This window comes from Blennius ocellaris, assembly GCF_963422515.1.
Source record: "Blennius ocellaris genome assembly, chromosome: 8".
Taxonomy (NCBI): Eukaryota; Metazoa; Chordata; class Actinopteri; order Blenniiformes; family Blenniidae; genus Blennius; species Blennius ocellaris.
In genome coordinates this window covers 18,280,770-18,293,970 of record NC_137657.1, presented here as the reverse complement: position 1 = coordinate 18,293,970, position 13,201 = coordinate 18,280,770, and the positions used below count along the sequence as shown (strand labels likewise).

Genomic DNA, 13,201 nt, shown 5'->3' with positions numbered 1-13,201 from the left:
GGTTGACAGCAGTAAGTGCAGGGTAAGATGGAGGCGGGGCAGATTGCGCCAGGCGAGACGCAAAGAACAAAAAGAAAGAAAGAAAAAACTCTGAAAGGTTGAAAGAGATGACTGATGTGATTTCCATTCGGAGTGCTCAAAAAATGGTTTTCTTCACCTCGCCAAAAATATGATGTTCAAAGCAAAAAAAAAAAAAATCCCCCCCAAAAAAAATCACATGAACTCTGCCTGACTTCTGCACCTAGTCACGTCTCACTTTCTCGCCCCAGTAAACAATTTTAAATCTGTCAAACCAGCGAAGGAAAAAAAGAGCAAAATGTACTCCAGCATTTGAAGGGGAACCCAAACTTCATATTAACAACCTGACGAAGCCTATTGAACTTGAGAGTGCCTCGAAACATGCTTTCTGCACTCTCTCTCCTGGGAATGCCGTTGAGCAGTGAGGAAGTTATTCCACTGTAGAACATATATGCACATTTTTTTATTGTTATTCATACAAACATGTGTCCTCTCCGTGATTTCAAATCGACTTCAACCTAGTATAAAAACAATTACTTCATGGACTTTACGAGGTGAAAAATCCACTAAATCAAACGTTGTTGTAACTTTTCATTTTTTTTCAGGTCATTGAGAAAATTTAAATGTAATTCATATAATATATTAACCCCAAACCTTGGATCATTTACGTGTGTGTGTGTGTGTGTGTGTGTGTGTGTGTGTGTGTGTGTGTGTGTGTGTGTGTGTGTGTGTGTGTGTGTGTGTGTGTGTGTGTGATACACTTTTGCACTTGTATCCAACTGTGATTGTCTACCAACAATTATTTGTAAGATTCTACAGTGTTCTAATCTTGATGAGTCATTAATGCATCTGGGAATTCAGTTATGAGTCTCACATTGAAGCAATGCGTTTTCAAAAGATGTTGAGGAAAATTTCTTTTCTTTTTCTTTTTTCTTTTTAAGACTTCCCAAAGACAGCCTGAATTTTTTTATATTTTAAGAAACCCATCACATCAGGGATTTTCAGTTTATTCCTATTCTAGTTTGAACTTTTTGCAAGTTTGCAGTTTTTCTTATACACGGCCTTATTAAGCCGTGTTCGGTGGAGCAGATGAGTTATAGCAACTGATGTTCCACAGGCAACTGAATGAATAAAAATTTTACCTTTTTGGACTTTACTTTAACTTTACAGACGAGAAAATTCCTTAAATTCAGTATAAGACTGCAACAAATAAGCACTATATTCACCCATTCACCCATGCACGCACGCACGCACACACACTAGTTCAGCCTCTAATGAACAATTAGAGATAAGAGGCTGGGCTTTTAGTGCTAATACAGCCAAGGTAGGGTAATCTGATGCCTTCAGCCAGATAACACTGTGCATGTATGCGTCAGTGTGTGTAAGGTTGTGTGTTTTCTTGTGTGCACAAGTGCATGTGTGTGGTCTGATAACAGTTCCTGGCTGAGAGACAATCATATCAGAGAGAAAAAGCCCAGCTGCATTAAATCGCACTACGAAGAGCGATGTAACTGAAAAAAACCCAACAACAAAAAAACAAAACAAGAAGATGAACAAAAATAAAACTGTGCTCCTTTAAAACATTTCTTAGAAACATTTAAATGCTTTTAATATTCTGAATGTTAAACTTAAAGAAAATGCCTTCAGCCGTGACTACAACCACTTTTATTGTTTAATTCATGCTCATCTGTCACAATGTTCTGCCTTTCTCACTTCCCGGTCCACCTTCATCATTGTGTTTTTCTTTACTTTAAAGTGGTAAAAAAAAATATTGAAATTAAAATTCTGGTTTTGATCAGATAAACATAATGAAGGAGGGGGAAAAATAGACAACGACAGCTCTGACCTGGCAGATAATTCTGAATAAAAGGCAGCGAACGGCAAACAATAAAGAAAAAGGGTGGAGTGAAATGAGAGACTTTGAGCTCAGTGTAACAGTGAAGTAAAGAAGGAGCCAGCCGGTGTTTTTCAAGCTAATCTAATCATAGGCCATAGTGATTGAGTTATGGCCATAACAGGTAGAGTAATGCCTAACGCAGAAACTTAATGTGGGTCTGGTTTACACTGGGATTGTTGGGTGAGGGGTGGAGGGTATTTTGTTGGAGAGAAACCAACTACATGAAGATGTTAGTATTTGCTTCAGTATTAACACGTTGAATAATGTGTTCAGATTCAGTTTGGCATGGTTCAAAATCGGTATTAAATCTCTTAACATGTCATCACCCTGGGTGAGATAACCTAAGTTTTATTCTTGGTGGATATTTACACAAGAGCAAAGCTGGTACTTCCATGTACTGTGAGTGGGACAGATACAACTATAACTCTATCAATCGTTATTTTGTTCTCATAGTTTCTAAACATCAGGAGGACCATGGAGGTAAAATACAAAACACTGGACCTGAAACATTCTGCTGGCTAACCTTGAGGAGATAAATACTGCCCCCTGCTGGTCAGCAGTATACAAACTCAGAGATTACGTTGGACTGAGCAGTCATTTCCAACTGGTCGGAAAATTCCCTGAATTGACATAGTGCAATGTGAACATTAAAATAATATCCAATATGCTAACATACAAAGGTTACTTATAAACCAAAAATTACCAGCAAATGGGGTGGAGTGTGGGGAAAAAAATACCCACCCACAAGTATATTTTCATGCACAAATACAAAGTAAAACTCAATTGCTCTCAAAATTTTGATCCAATTGCTGCTTCACTTTTGGATGCTTCATCCTTTAACAACCCAGCAGCTCACTGCACAAAGCACACGTATTAGTTTGTTAGTCCGTTTTTCTTAATATGATGAAAATCATATGTTATAGTCTTGATCATATGCAAACAAAACTTCTTTGCTTTTCTTCTATAGTGTTTGTCAACTGACCATACATGGATTATAAGGAATAGACGACACTACTTAAATCTTCATCTCAAGGTTTTTTTTCTCCCAGGCAAAGGCTTGAACCCACTGAAAACAAACCAGTGACTCAGTTCTTTGCTGTGAAAATCACTAGTGTGGAAGATGGATGGATTATATTGAGAACACAGATCTTAAATTGAAATCTTGTATACAAACAAGATTCTGTATATAAACATGGAAAATTTACCTTTAACTTTAAACATTTTAATTTCGCATTTATCATCTTTGCAAAGTTATACAATAATCTCAATTAAAAAAAAGTACATGTGAATTAAATACATTTAGGTTAGCTGAGGGAGCCTCAGTCATTGCAGTTTGCAATCTATCATTTAGTTTTTTGCTTTTTTTCCCATATGGATCAGACTGAATGCCATATTGGATTATAAGCAGCTCTGAAACATAAAAAACAGGAACACCTAACATAACAGAAACTTTTCTGTGACGTCGCTCACCATGTACTGGAAGCAAGTATGTACAAGTTTTCGTGCCACTGATGTTTTGATACTGACTATGACTGACACAGAGGACATAAGCTGAAATGACAAGAAACTCCCTATTGCATTTTTCATCAGTGGACATTGTGAGTTGTGTTAGTAATACTTACAGAGTGCATGTCTGTATTTTGGATTATTTTATCATCACAGTCATCCATGTCCTTAGAAGTTGAGTCTGTCTGCGAATGCAAGACACAGCGGACATGCAAAACTCAAACATTCAGCCATGCAATTACTTCGTTACACCCTGCAGTTTAAATATAGTTTGTTAGTTATTCCACTGCCTCATGTTTTTCATGCGACTTCACCTTTTGAGTCACTGTGGAACTTGTCAAATTGTGTTAAAGCTTCTCCTGATTTAAATATTTCAATGACATATCTTTATTTTCCAAATAGAAAATGGAAAACACTGATATTACATGTCTGAAATCTTACCTTTGACTTCCTTCTGCCAAACTGGAAGACACCCAGAAAGCTTTTTTTCTCCGGTCTTCCTAAACTGGTTGTACTGGAGTGAGTGGAGTCTTCAAGATGACAAAGAATGTTGGAAAAAGGACAACATCAGTATCTCAAATTACAAGTGAGGGTGTTAAGATCATCCTGTGAAACAGCAGATTGATGACGACTAATTCCTCCATGCGAATAATTATATTCACAGTCGCGTTTTTCGTGACTGTTAGCAGATAATACTCCATTATAAACTGTATTTGACTTGAAATCCAATCACTTTAGGATATACATGATATATCAAATTTTGATTGATCTTTAGTTGGCCTTTTAAATTCTCATTAACCACATTTCATTGCAAAATTGTATGAACTACATACAGTATATGAATTAAATGCAAAAGGTCCAATGTCTTGGTTTTATTCAGCAGAGGGCGCTGCCATTTAATTTTAAAGTCCTACCAACAGTAACTCTTCAGTTTGTAAAGCATGAAGCAAAAATGTCTATTGGGACTACTATTAGCGGATATTACTCAGACAAGGAAGGAAAGTTAATAAAGCATTTAAAAAAAAAATCATATTATACTCTGCATGAGGAAATTATGACATAATTTGAATTGGTATCAATTACTTCAAAAAAGCAAATTATTTCCAAACTCCAAGCAGTCTAAAAGCTAACATGTATTCACAGCAGCAACAAAAAAAAAGGTTAGTAAGCAAGCAGGAGTACATTTTATTAAACAACTATACACATTGGATTGGATGAACAACACACACATGACTGATACCTGAGTAGTTAAGAGCAGGTGCTGAAGCCATTTTAGGCTGGAAAACTGGAAGACATGACAAAGTTTCAAGGTATGTAAGATCAATAATGGACGAAGGGCCAGATTCTCAGAGAACCGGCAATCCTCCAGTGAAATTGTATGCATTGACTGAGACTAATGGCTCTAAAAGTTAAATCATCTTTGCACAACCTTTATGAATCATAAAATCTTACCATTACGCAACAAGATTTTGTCCATAAAAAATGTACTACATGCTCTCCTTCCCGACTGTAAACCACATTCTTTTGCTCTTCATAATAACCCTTGCTCAAAAGAAACCTCATATCAGTGGGTGTGGAATGTCAACATGGTAATGAATCCTAATATGTGATCCAGGGTCACATAATGAGATAAACACTGATATATGAGAAATATTGTAGCCATTTGACATCTCAAGATTAACCAATGGTGATTAAACTTTCAGTAAACAGGACAAATTTAGCGTTTAGTTTCTGCTTTGTCATACCTGTTATTGGATTAACTAAAACTGCTACTTAATGTAAACATTTACTCTGATGCTCATCACACAGCATTACTAAACATCTCATGTTAGCTTTGTGAGGATTTTCTTTGCTTTTCTTAGTTTCCTGTTGAGATACAATGTTTCTGTTTTTTCTTTCTTTAGTGACCTTGCAATCTGGCAGAGGGTGACGAGAAAACTTTACTGTGTAGTTTTTGCTCCACAATCAGGGTCAAGTGAGTGACTGATAAACTCACTGACATCAAGTGACAACCTGAGCTGTCTTTGTTTCTCAAGACTGATGTACACGGGAGGAAATTGACAAACGGTAGTGATGCATTTTGATGCATCTTGCATTTTGCCATTGTATTGAATCTAGTTCGGTATCTGCGACAGGAAATTGGACACGCAACTGTTCGGAATCATGGAGTTACTGTTTGTGGACGACACCATCAAAAGTCTTTTTTTTAACACAAGTCAGAATGTTCACAAAGCATAAACAGAGCTAGATCGTATCTCAAGTCACTGGTAAACATCTAAGAAATTTTTTTTTTATCAGTAAAGTGTTTTATCTGTTGTATCTACACTACCCACATTGTGAACTAAAATGCATTTTCAAAATTTTAATGGAAATAAATAGCAGCACCATGATTAGTCCAATAACATTATATAAAAAAAGAAAAATAACTAAAGCATTTTCTAAATAAGGTTTGAATATTTCAGACACTTTATTTAAATTTGTATTAAAATAATAACAATAACAATAAAATAATACTAATAATAATTATAATAATCTAAAATATATGAAAGTGAACTTGAGCAACATTTTCAGGTTCACTATGTAAATTTTAGCACCTTCAATTTATATTTTATTCACTTCGACTTGTTTGATTTATTCACTCAAAGTTTTTTCTAACATTAAATTTAAGCAAAACATATTTTTTTAACCCAAACACAGAAAATATAGAAAGAGGCTGTGGTGGCAGGGCTCACCTAGAGTTTGATCATGTACGTAGAGCTCCTTGATGCCCAGGTCTGTCAGAGATTTGTCCAGCGGCAGTTCGTAGCGACTGATGCCGTCCTTCAGGAGCAGCACGTGTGACGATTCAAACTCACACTTATCACAGATGACTGGTATCAAAGCTTTGAGTGGCACCAACGGGTTGACCCGTACCACAGCCTTCTGGCTGCCGTGGAAGTTCACCATCAAACGCACAGATTTCTGGGAGGGGAAAATACAAAATGACACTGAGTTCTGGTAACAGAATGAGATCGATTGTGTAGAAGCGTCGAGGTCACCAAGGGAATCCTGACTGAAGTTCAAACGATCCCAGACAGAAAACACTGGAAATTAAAAGGAAGCCGGACAGTTCTGTACTGGCTCTTTGACGTGAAAAAGTCAAAAGTTGGTAGAGAAAAAACACTGTCAAGCTGGCCGAGTACAAACATCATGACCTTAACTCAATTGAAAAACTGTCTGAAGACACACTGTCACCATATTTAGTCAAAGATTCCTATTCTGTAAAGGTAACCAATGTAGAAAACCGAGCAAAACAAGAACATAGGATACAAGACATGTTTAGACGTTTCCATAATGAGTAACTTAAGCTTAGACTTTGCTTGCTGACTCAAAAGCAAGTTTTATAGGCTGAAATGGAGGACTTGTGCCCCCATATCTGCGGCTGAGCATGTGATCTACAATGTATGTTTTCCAACTTTCTTTAAATGATAAAAAACACAATATTGACAAATTGTATGCAATGCAAAAATCAAGTGATACGAAATTCATGTTCGTTCGATTCTCATCACGTCAAGGATGAGACACATAGGAAAGGCTTTGGATTCCTTACCTGTGCTATCCTTAAACGGGTACAATGCTAAACCACATAACCTTTAAGAACATCAGAGCGGTAATAGAGCGCTACATGAGGTAAGACGAAGTAGAGGAATGACTGACAGTGGTGTCTGAAACAGTGTCAGTCTCTGGCCTGAGGCCCGGTAGGGTCAAAGGGAGAGAGAGAGAGAGAGAGAGCAGCCAGTGAGCCCCGAGAAGAGCAGAGAAATAATGCATGGTAACTAAAGGTAAGGCACTCATCAAATATTCAAACTGTAGGAGGAGAGTGAAGGAGAAGGAGAGGAAAAGAATAGAGAAAGATCCAGATATTATGAAGGAATGATGGCTTCAAATAGGCCAGTGGTAAGGCTCAGGCAGATTGGAGGGGATGCATAACAGAAAAGACACTCAATGGTTTGAAAAGTCAAAACTCATCCAATACGCTAGTCAAGTCATTACCAGTCAGCTTCCTACCTTAGCATGGGCCCTTACAGGTTTCACTGGCCTTGCTTTCTGCCAATGGCCAACGATAAAACAGCAGAGAGGGGAGGGACAGGCATTACATAAGACTACAATATGAAAACCCTTGGCATTTGCCCATTGCAAAACTTAATTCTATTAGAGAAACACTGTTTGAACTGTACCTGGTTTCATGTGGAAAAAAAACAATATTTACATTACCTAAAAATATTAAATTAACATTTCTCCAAATAGCTCACAGCAGGATGCAGGTCATGCCTTGTAAACCAAATATCTGCTTCAAATTCAATTCAATTGAATGAAGTACGCACGACGCAAACACAATCCAGCCAATAACTCACCTCCGGCACTTTGGGCGCTGGTCTGCGCACGACTTTCTCCTCCCAGACTTTCTCCTTGATGAGCACACAGGCCACGTTGAGCGAACCGAGCAGGGCGTTGGGTTTGAACCCCAAAGAGTGGCCCTCGGGCGTCAGCAGCTCCAGGGTGTGCAGCGCTGGGTTGAGGTGGTAGCGACTACACAGCTCGACCAGCAGGTCCATCAGTGCTTTACTGAGAGGGGGGGGGGGGGGGGGGGGGGGTGAGGGGTGAGAGGAGAAAGTGAGTGTAGGGGCGGAGGGGGTGTTGGAAGAAAGCACCGGAGGAGGAGATGGGGAGAGAAAGAAAGGGAGGAAAGAAGGACAGAAGATAAGGTTACAAAGCCTTCCAAGCTTTACCGCCAATAAAGAGAAAACGCGGTTCACTCTCGCCTGATGCACTATAACTTGGCAGTTGTAGTGCAAACTATCAAGTAAATGGAAAATACACGCATTTCAAAAACAGAAATGAGGACGTTAATGACTGGTGATTGTATGTTTCACAATGTCCCAAACAAGTGTGGAAACCAAGAAAAACTGAACGTTAACAAAAGCTAAAGGTCACTGTGAATAGCATCATGGTTCCATTATGTACTTGATTACCTCCCAAAAACAATCATGACATGAAAAACATTGTGATAAACATTAGCATCTTCTAATTTGATTTCAATTGATTCCACGATTGATTACAAACAAAAGCCAGACACGGCAACGTATAAACAGAGGCGTCTTGTCTCATCGTGTAGATTTAATCTGGGAGGTGAACCAACACAAAATCTCCAAATTGGCACGAACAAAACCCAGTGGCTAAGAGGAATGATGCCTCCGCGATCTACTTATGTCCATTGCTTTGTGCGTGTGTTTTGAGGAGGTGGGGGCTGATGACGAGGTCTATAGTACTACCTGTCAATCCTCAGAGAAAGAAACCAAGAGACACTCTCCAATGTTTTCTGGGAACAGCCAGATCCAATGACAGAACTGAGAGCGATACCACCACAAAGAGCACCATTGACCATCACTAACACATGAACACAGTCTACAGCTTATACTCATTTTTGCAATGTAGAGATTTTTAAATTTGCACTAAAGCATATTTCACAACTGTAATCTACCTTGTTTCCATTACAAAAAAAATAAGCTTGAAAAATTGTGTGTTCCAATAAAATAATAAGTTGATCAATTGTGCACTTTTATCATGATGGTTTATTTTCTAAAGGTCATTCTTGTGAAAAGGCATCCACTTCACTCTTTTTAAGGGATGTTTTTGCTGCTGCTGTGCCTAAATGAACTGGGAGAGCAGTAAGCACATGATCAACTAAAAAAAACTAAGAGCAGTCAAAGTCGGGCGTATCATCCAATTCCAACACATTTACCTCATAAGTTCACCTACAAAGGGGATCATTTAAGACTATAAACTTCTCGTCAGTGAATCAAATGGACTTGGGGTGATTGTGGACTGCTGATGGACTGTGCAGCAGGTTCGGCCAACACACTTTTGTAGTTGTGAGCTTGATTGATATCCTGATTCGACACCGCAGAGCAAAGCAAACCAATAAATGTGCATAAATGCATTGTTTTCTTTGAGGTTTGTTTACATGCTTACAGCGTCTGATGCAGGAATCCTACAACCGCTGCCTTTCTGATAGTTGCTGTTCCTCTAGTTTTTGTTTGATTATTTTGGGCTTTTTCGTGTTATAAATGTTAATTTGTTAAGCGATATAGATCACCCTCAAACTAACCCTAACCCTAATGGTGAGGTATACAAAATTATTGATCTCTACACAGATCTCAATGAGTACAATATGGCAAGAACTTACCTTTACAAATTACTATAATCTGATATATTTATATATTCAAGATGTTCTATATCTCTTTAAAGCACTTTGGGGGCTGCTTAAGCAGTGGAAAACAAAATAATTTTTATTTTTATTTTCTAATAGTCCATGGAGTCCATACATAAAGATTATTTGACATATTTGAAGAATATCGCAAACACTTTTCAATAAATGCAAAGGAAATGTACATCAATGTTTTTAAGGTATGAGTTCATGTTAACAGCTGTTAGAATTCATAAGCTATTAAAAATCCTAACTACGCTCTTCCAAGTTAGTTTTTTTTTTTTAATAATGTGTGGTTTAATTAAATGAGTTTTACGCTCTGCATATTTCTTTTAAAATTAATTTATCCCATATCAGGCTGAGAAAAGGCATCGCCCTGGCCATTGACTTTTTTCTTGCTTTTAATAAAGCCTGCCCTTCAAGCATTAATATTCGTCCTAAGTTTCATCTACAATTCAAAAATTTGCAATTGAGCAGCATAAAAGGAAATCACAGGTGAGTGAAAACAGTATCAAGTCAGAAATGCAAGTTGTGTTGAGGTGCAGTGTCTGTTAAGAGATTAAAAGTGTGAACTGGTTTCATAATGTTGAAACTTGAATGGGATTGCAGCTCATAATATTAGTTTGGGTGTGTATTTCACACCATCACCTCACTAGCTGATAGTGGACATTTAGTATCAGCAATTTATGATGCTGTTGTACATTTATGACACTTCAACCTCATGTTTTCCTCATGTATAGTCACCGTCTGGTGATCTTCCAAAGCAGCGAGATAAATACTGTGACCATAATATTATTGTCACACATCGGAGAAACAAACACAGGTAAATTCTACCTTTTAGCTGCCAAGTTTTTTTGTGTGTGTTTTTTTTACGAATTGTATGCTCTAGAAACTTGCAAGAAGCTTTACAGAGACATCGGCTGACATAAAATGTTGTTGTGGTCATTAAAAGTGCATCTTGTGTTCTGTATCAGTGAGACATCGCAAGTTTTCCACCTCCAAGGAGAGACCCTTATTAGGGACCGAGAGCCTGAAATGCTCGACTCTCTGTAACAGAGCTTGTGCTGAAAGTGGGACTGAGACCAATCTATGAGGCCCCACTGGCACAGCAACCAAAAAACAGCGCCGGGAGCAACAAACAATTCTCCAAGAAAGACAGTTCACCCCAAAGCAGACAAAGAGAAATGTATGGCGGTTGTATGGTTTCATTGGCTTTCATTGATTCACAACACCATATCTATAGTAAATGCAAAGAGGAAAAATTCTGAACAAAAATGGTTTAAAATGTGCTCACTGAATACATTAAATACATGACGTGGCTCTTTCTATCCTCTTACCTCCCATCCTCAATCACAGAAGTCTGGTGTCCCTGTGGTAGTGTTAACTTCAACTCCACGGTGGCCTTCAGCACATCCTCCTTAGCATCCATGCCTGGTGTCCCTCCACCGTCAGGTGCAGGGTTTCTGAAAATCTGGCGAGGAGCAGGTTGAGGAACCTGCGGTGGAGGAGGGGCATGCGCCTTCATTCTCCTCCTGGGAAACACAAAAATACACACAAAAAGGATTAACATTAACAGTTCAGCTCATTCTGAGATGTGATTTTCTGCAACAATGGCTCAATCTAACATGGATCGATGGTCTCAGTTTTGTGTTTGTAATTTCGTGTTTTTCATCTGATGGAAGTTTCTCAACACACTGACTCTTCTATGATTTCTCATGCAAACAAATTAAATTGGTTAGATCATTAAATAATTTCCTCTGAGCCATTCCTGTTTTTATTTCTCGACTTATTTCTTAGTTACACAACAGCCTAATGAATACAACGCGCAGCTACCTCCTGAGGAGCAGCCTGAACACCTACAGCTTCTTTTTGTCCATTTCTGTCAGTGACAGAATCTTTCTCTTCGTTCAGATTAGATAACCATCGAAAGATATGCTGTCATGAACAAATCCTTTACCAGCTGTTTACTCAATCTGTTGAGACTCCTCTGAATCATAATTCGATATTTCCCAACAACGCCCTCTGATACCACGCCTAAGCGCTTCAACTCATCTTTCTATAAAAATACAACAATACCGTCACATAATCAATACCGACTTTTAAAAAAGCAACAAATGAAAAGCCCAGCTTGCTGAGGAACTTCTTGAGATGAAAGAAGTTTGTTAAAGAGAGGCAGTGAAATTAAAGATAAAAATCACAGTCCCTAAATACACATTTATTTTAAAATGATAGTAACTTTCAAGCAATTCTAAGCCAGCATGTAGCCAATAATCCAGTTAAATAAAATTAATAAATAATGTGAAAGTGCACTTCTTGTCATGTGACAGTTGTCGGTGGCATGTTGACGAGACGCCACAGCGTATATGTGTTTGACCTTGCCTGGGCAGTAAGTGTACTCAGCCTGACAAAGACAGCTGATTAACCAGATATCAGACCTTTCCTTTTCTCCACACTGACAAATATCCACTCTATTTGACGGCACACATTTCAGCACACGCTCCCTCCGGCAAACATCAGCCTTAGATAACAAGAGAAAAGCAGCACACTCACGTCAAAAGAAGTCCTTTCCAAAAGTATTATCTATCAGTAGGCTTTCAAATCCTGTTCCAAGGATTCACCACACTCTCTAAGAAAACTTGTGCGTGTATATAATTGTACAATCGAGCGATGTAAAATAAAGTATTCCTCCAGGTGCTCCTGCTCACTGGAGAGGCAGAAACAGCACTGTAGGACTCTGATGACAGAAAGCGCATGAACATGCACAGTGAGCGGACCCTAACCTGCCTCAAGTTAACCATTAACAGCTATGCTGGATATCAACTGACTCTCAGCCACGGAGTCATTGACTTAACATTATTACATAACCGCTCTCAGAGTGGTTTTCGAGAGATGCATCAAGAGAACGATAAACTCTAACCGTTTGTCAGTGCTGATTATGTCTAGTTCAGAGTCAAATCGCATTACAGACTAAAATGGATCTTTTACTCAGTTGAAAGACACGTTTGACTTTGACTTTTTGTGGTAAGTCAGTGTCGTTGAAGATAAACAGAACAGGCCTCTGTGGAGCTGTGGGAAACGGGCAGTGGCCAGGCTCGACACAGGCAGCCAGTATCCTCGCTTTCTCCCTCGCTTGCCGTTTGTCTCACCGTTAACATTTCACTCTCGCTCTCCTTCCCTGCCTCTGACGGGCACAAAGACTCCTTTAGGACAAGCCTTGTCTCCCACAGAGTGAGAACGAGTGTAAACAGAGAGAGGGAAAGAGAGGGAGAGCAAAGGAGGAGTGGGGAAGGAAAAGGCAGGAAACCCTGCTCCGGCACAGGGGGGCAGTAAGTGCTGAGCTGTTACAGGGACTGAGTTACAAATGGGCTCCCGCTCTTCTTGACACACACACACACACACACACACACACACACACACACACACACACACACACACACACACACACACACACACACACACACACACACACACACACACACACACACACACACACACACACACACACACACACACACACACACACACACACACAC

General features: G+C 38.9%; 1 protein-coding gene across 1 annotated transcript in view; it reads right to left on the bottom strand.

The window, feature by feature from the left end:
* Positions 1-13,201, bottom strand: part of cobl (cordon-bleu WH2 repeat protein) — a 53,713-nt gene that overhangs the window by 28,477 nt on the left and 12,035 nt on the right. Inside the window, exons 3-8 of the mRNA XM_080500526.1 lie at positions 11,006-11,200; positions 7,816-8,026; positions 6,154-6,382; positions 4,662-4,706; positions 3,863-3,951; positions 3,538-3,606 (exon numbers count right to left, since the gene is read on the bottom strand). Coding sequence (XP_080356652.1) covers positions 3,538-3,606; positions 3,863-3,951; positions 4,662-4,706; positions 6,154-6,382; positions 7,816-8,026; positions 11,006-11,200 — 838 coding nt within the window. The remainder of the gene's footprint in view (positions 1-3,537; positions 3,607-3,862; positions 3,952-4,661; positions 4,707-6,153; positions 6,383-7,815; positions 8,027-11,005; positions 11,201-13,201) is intronic.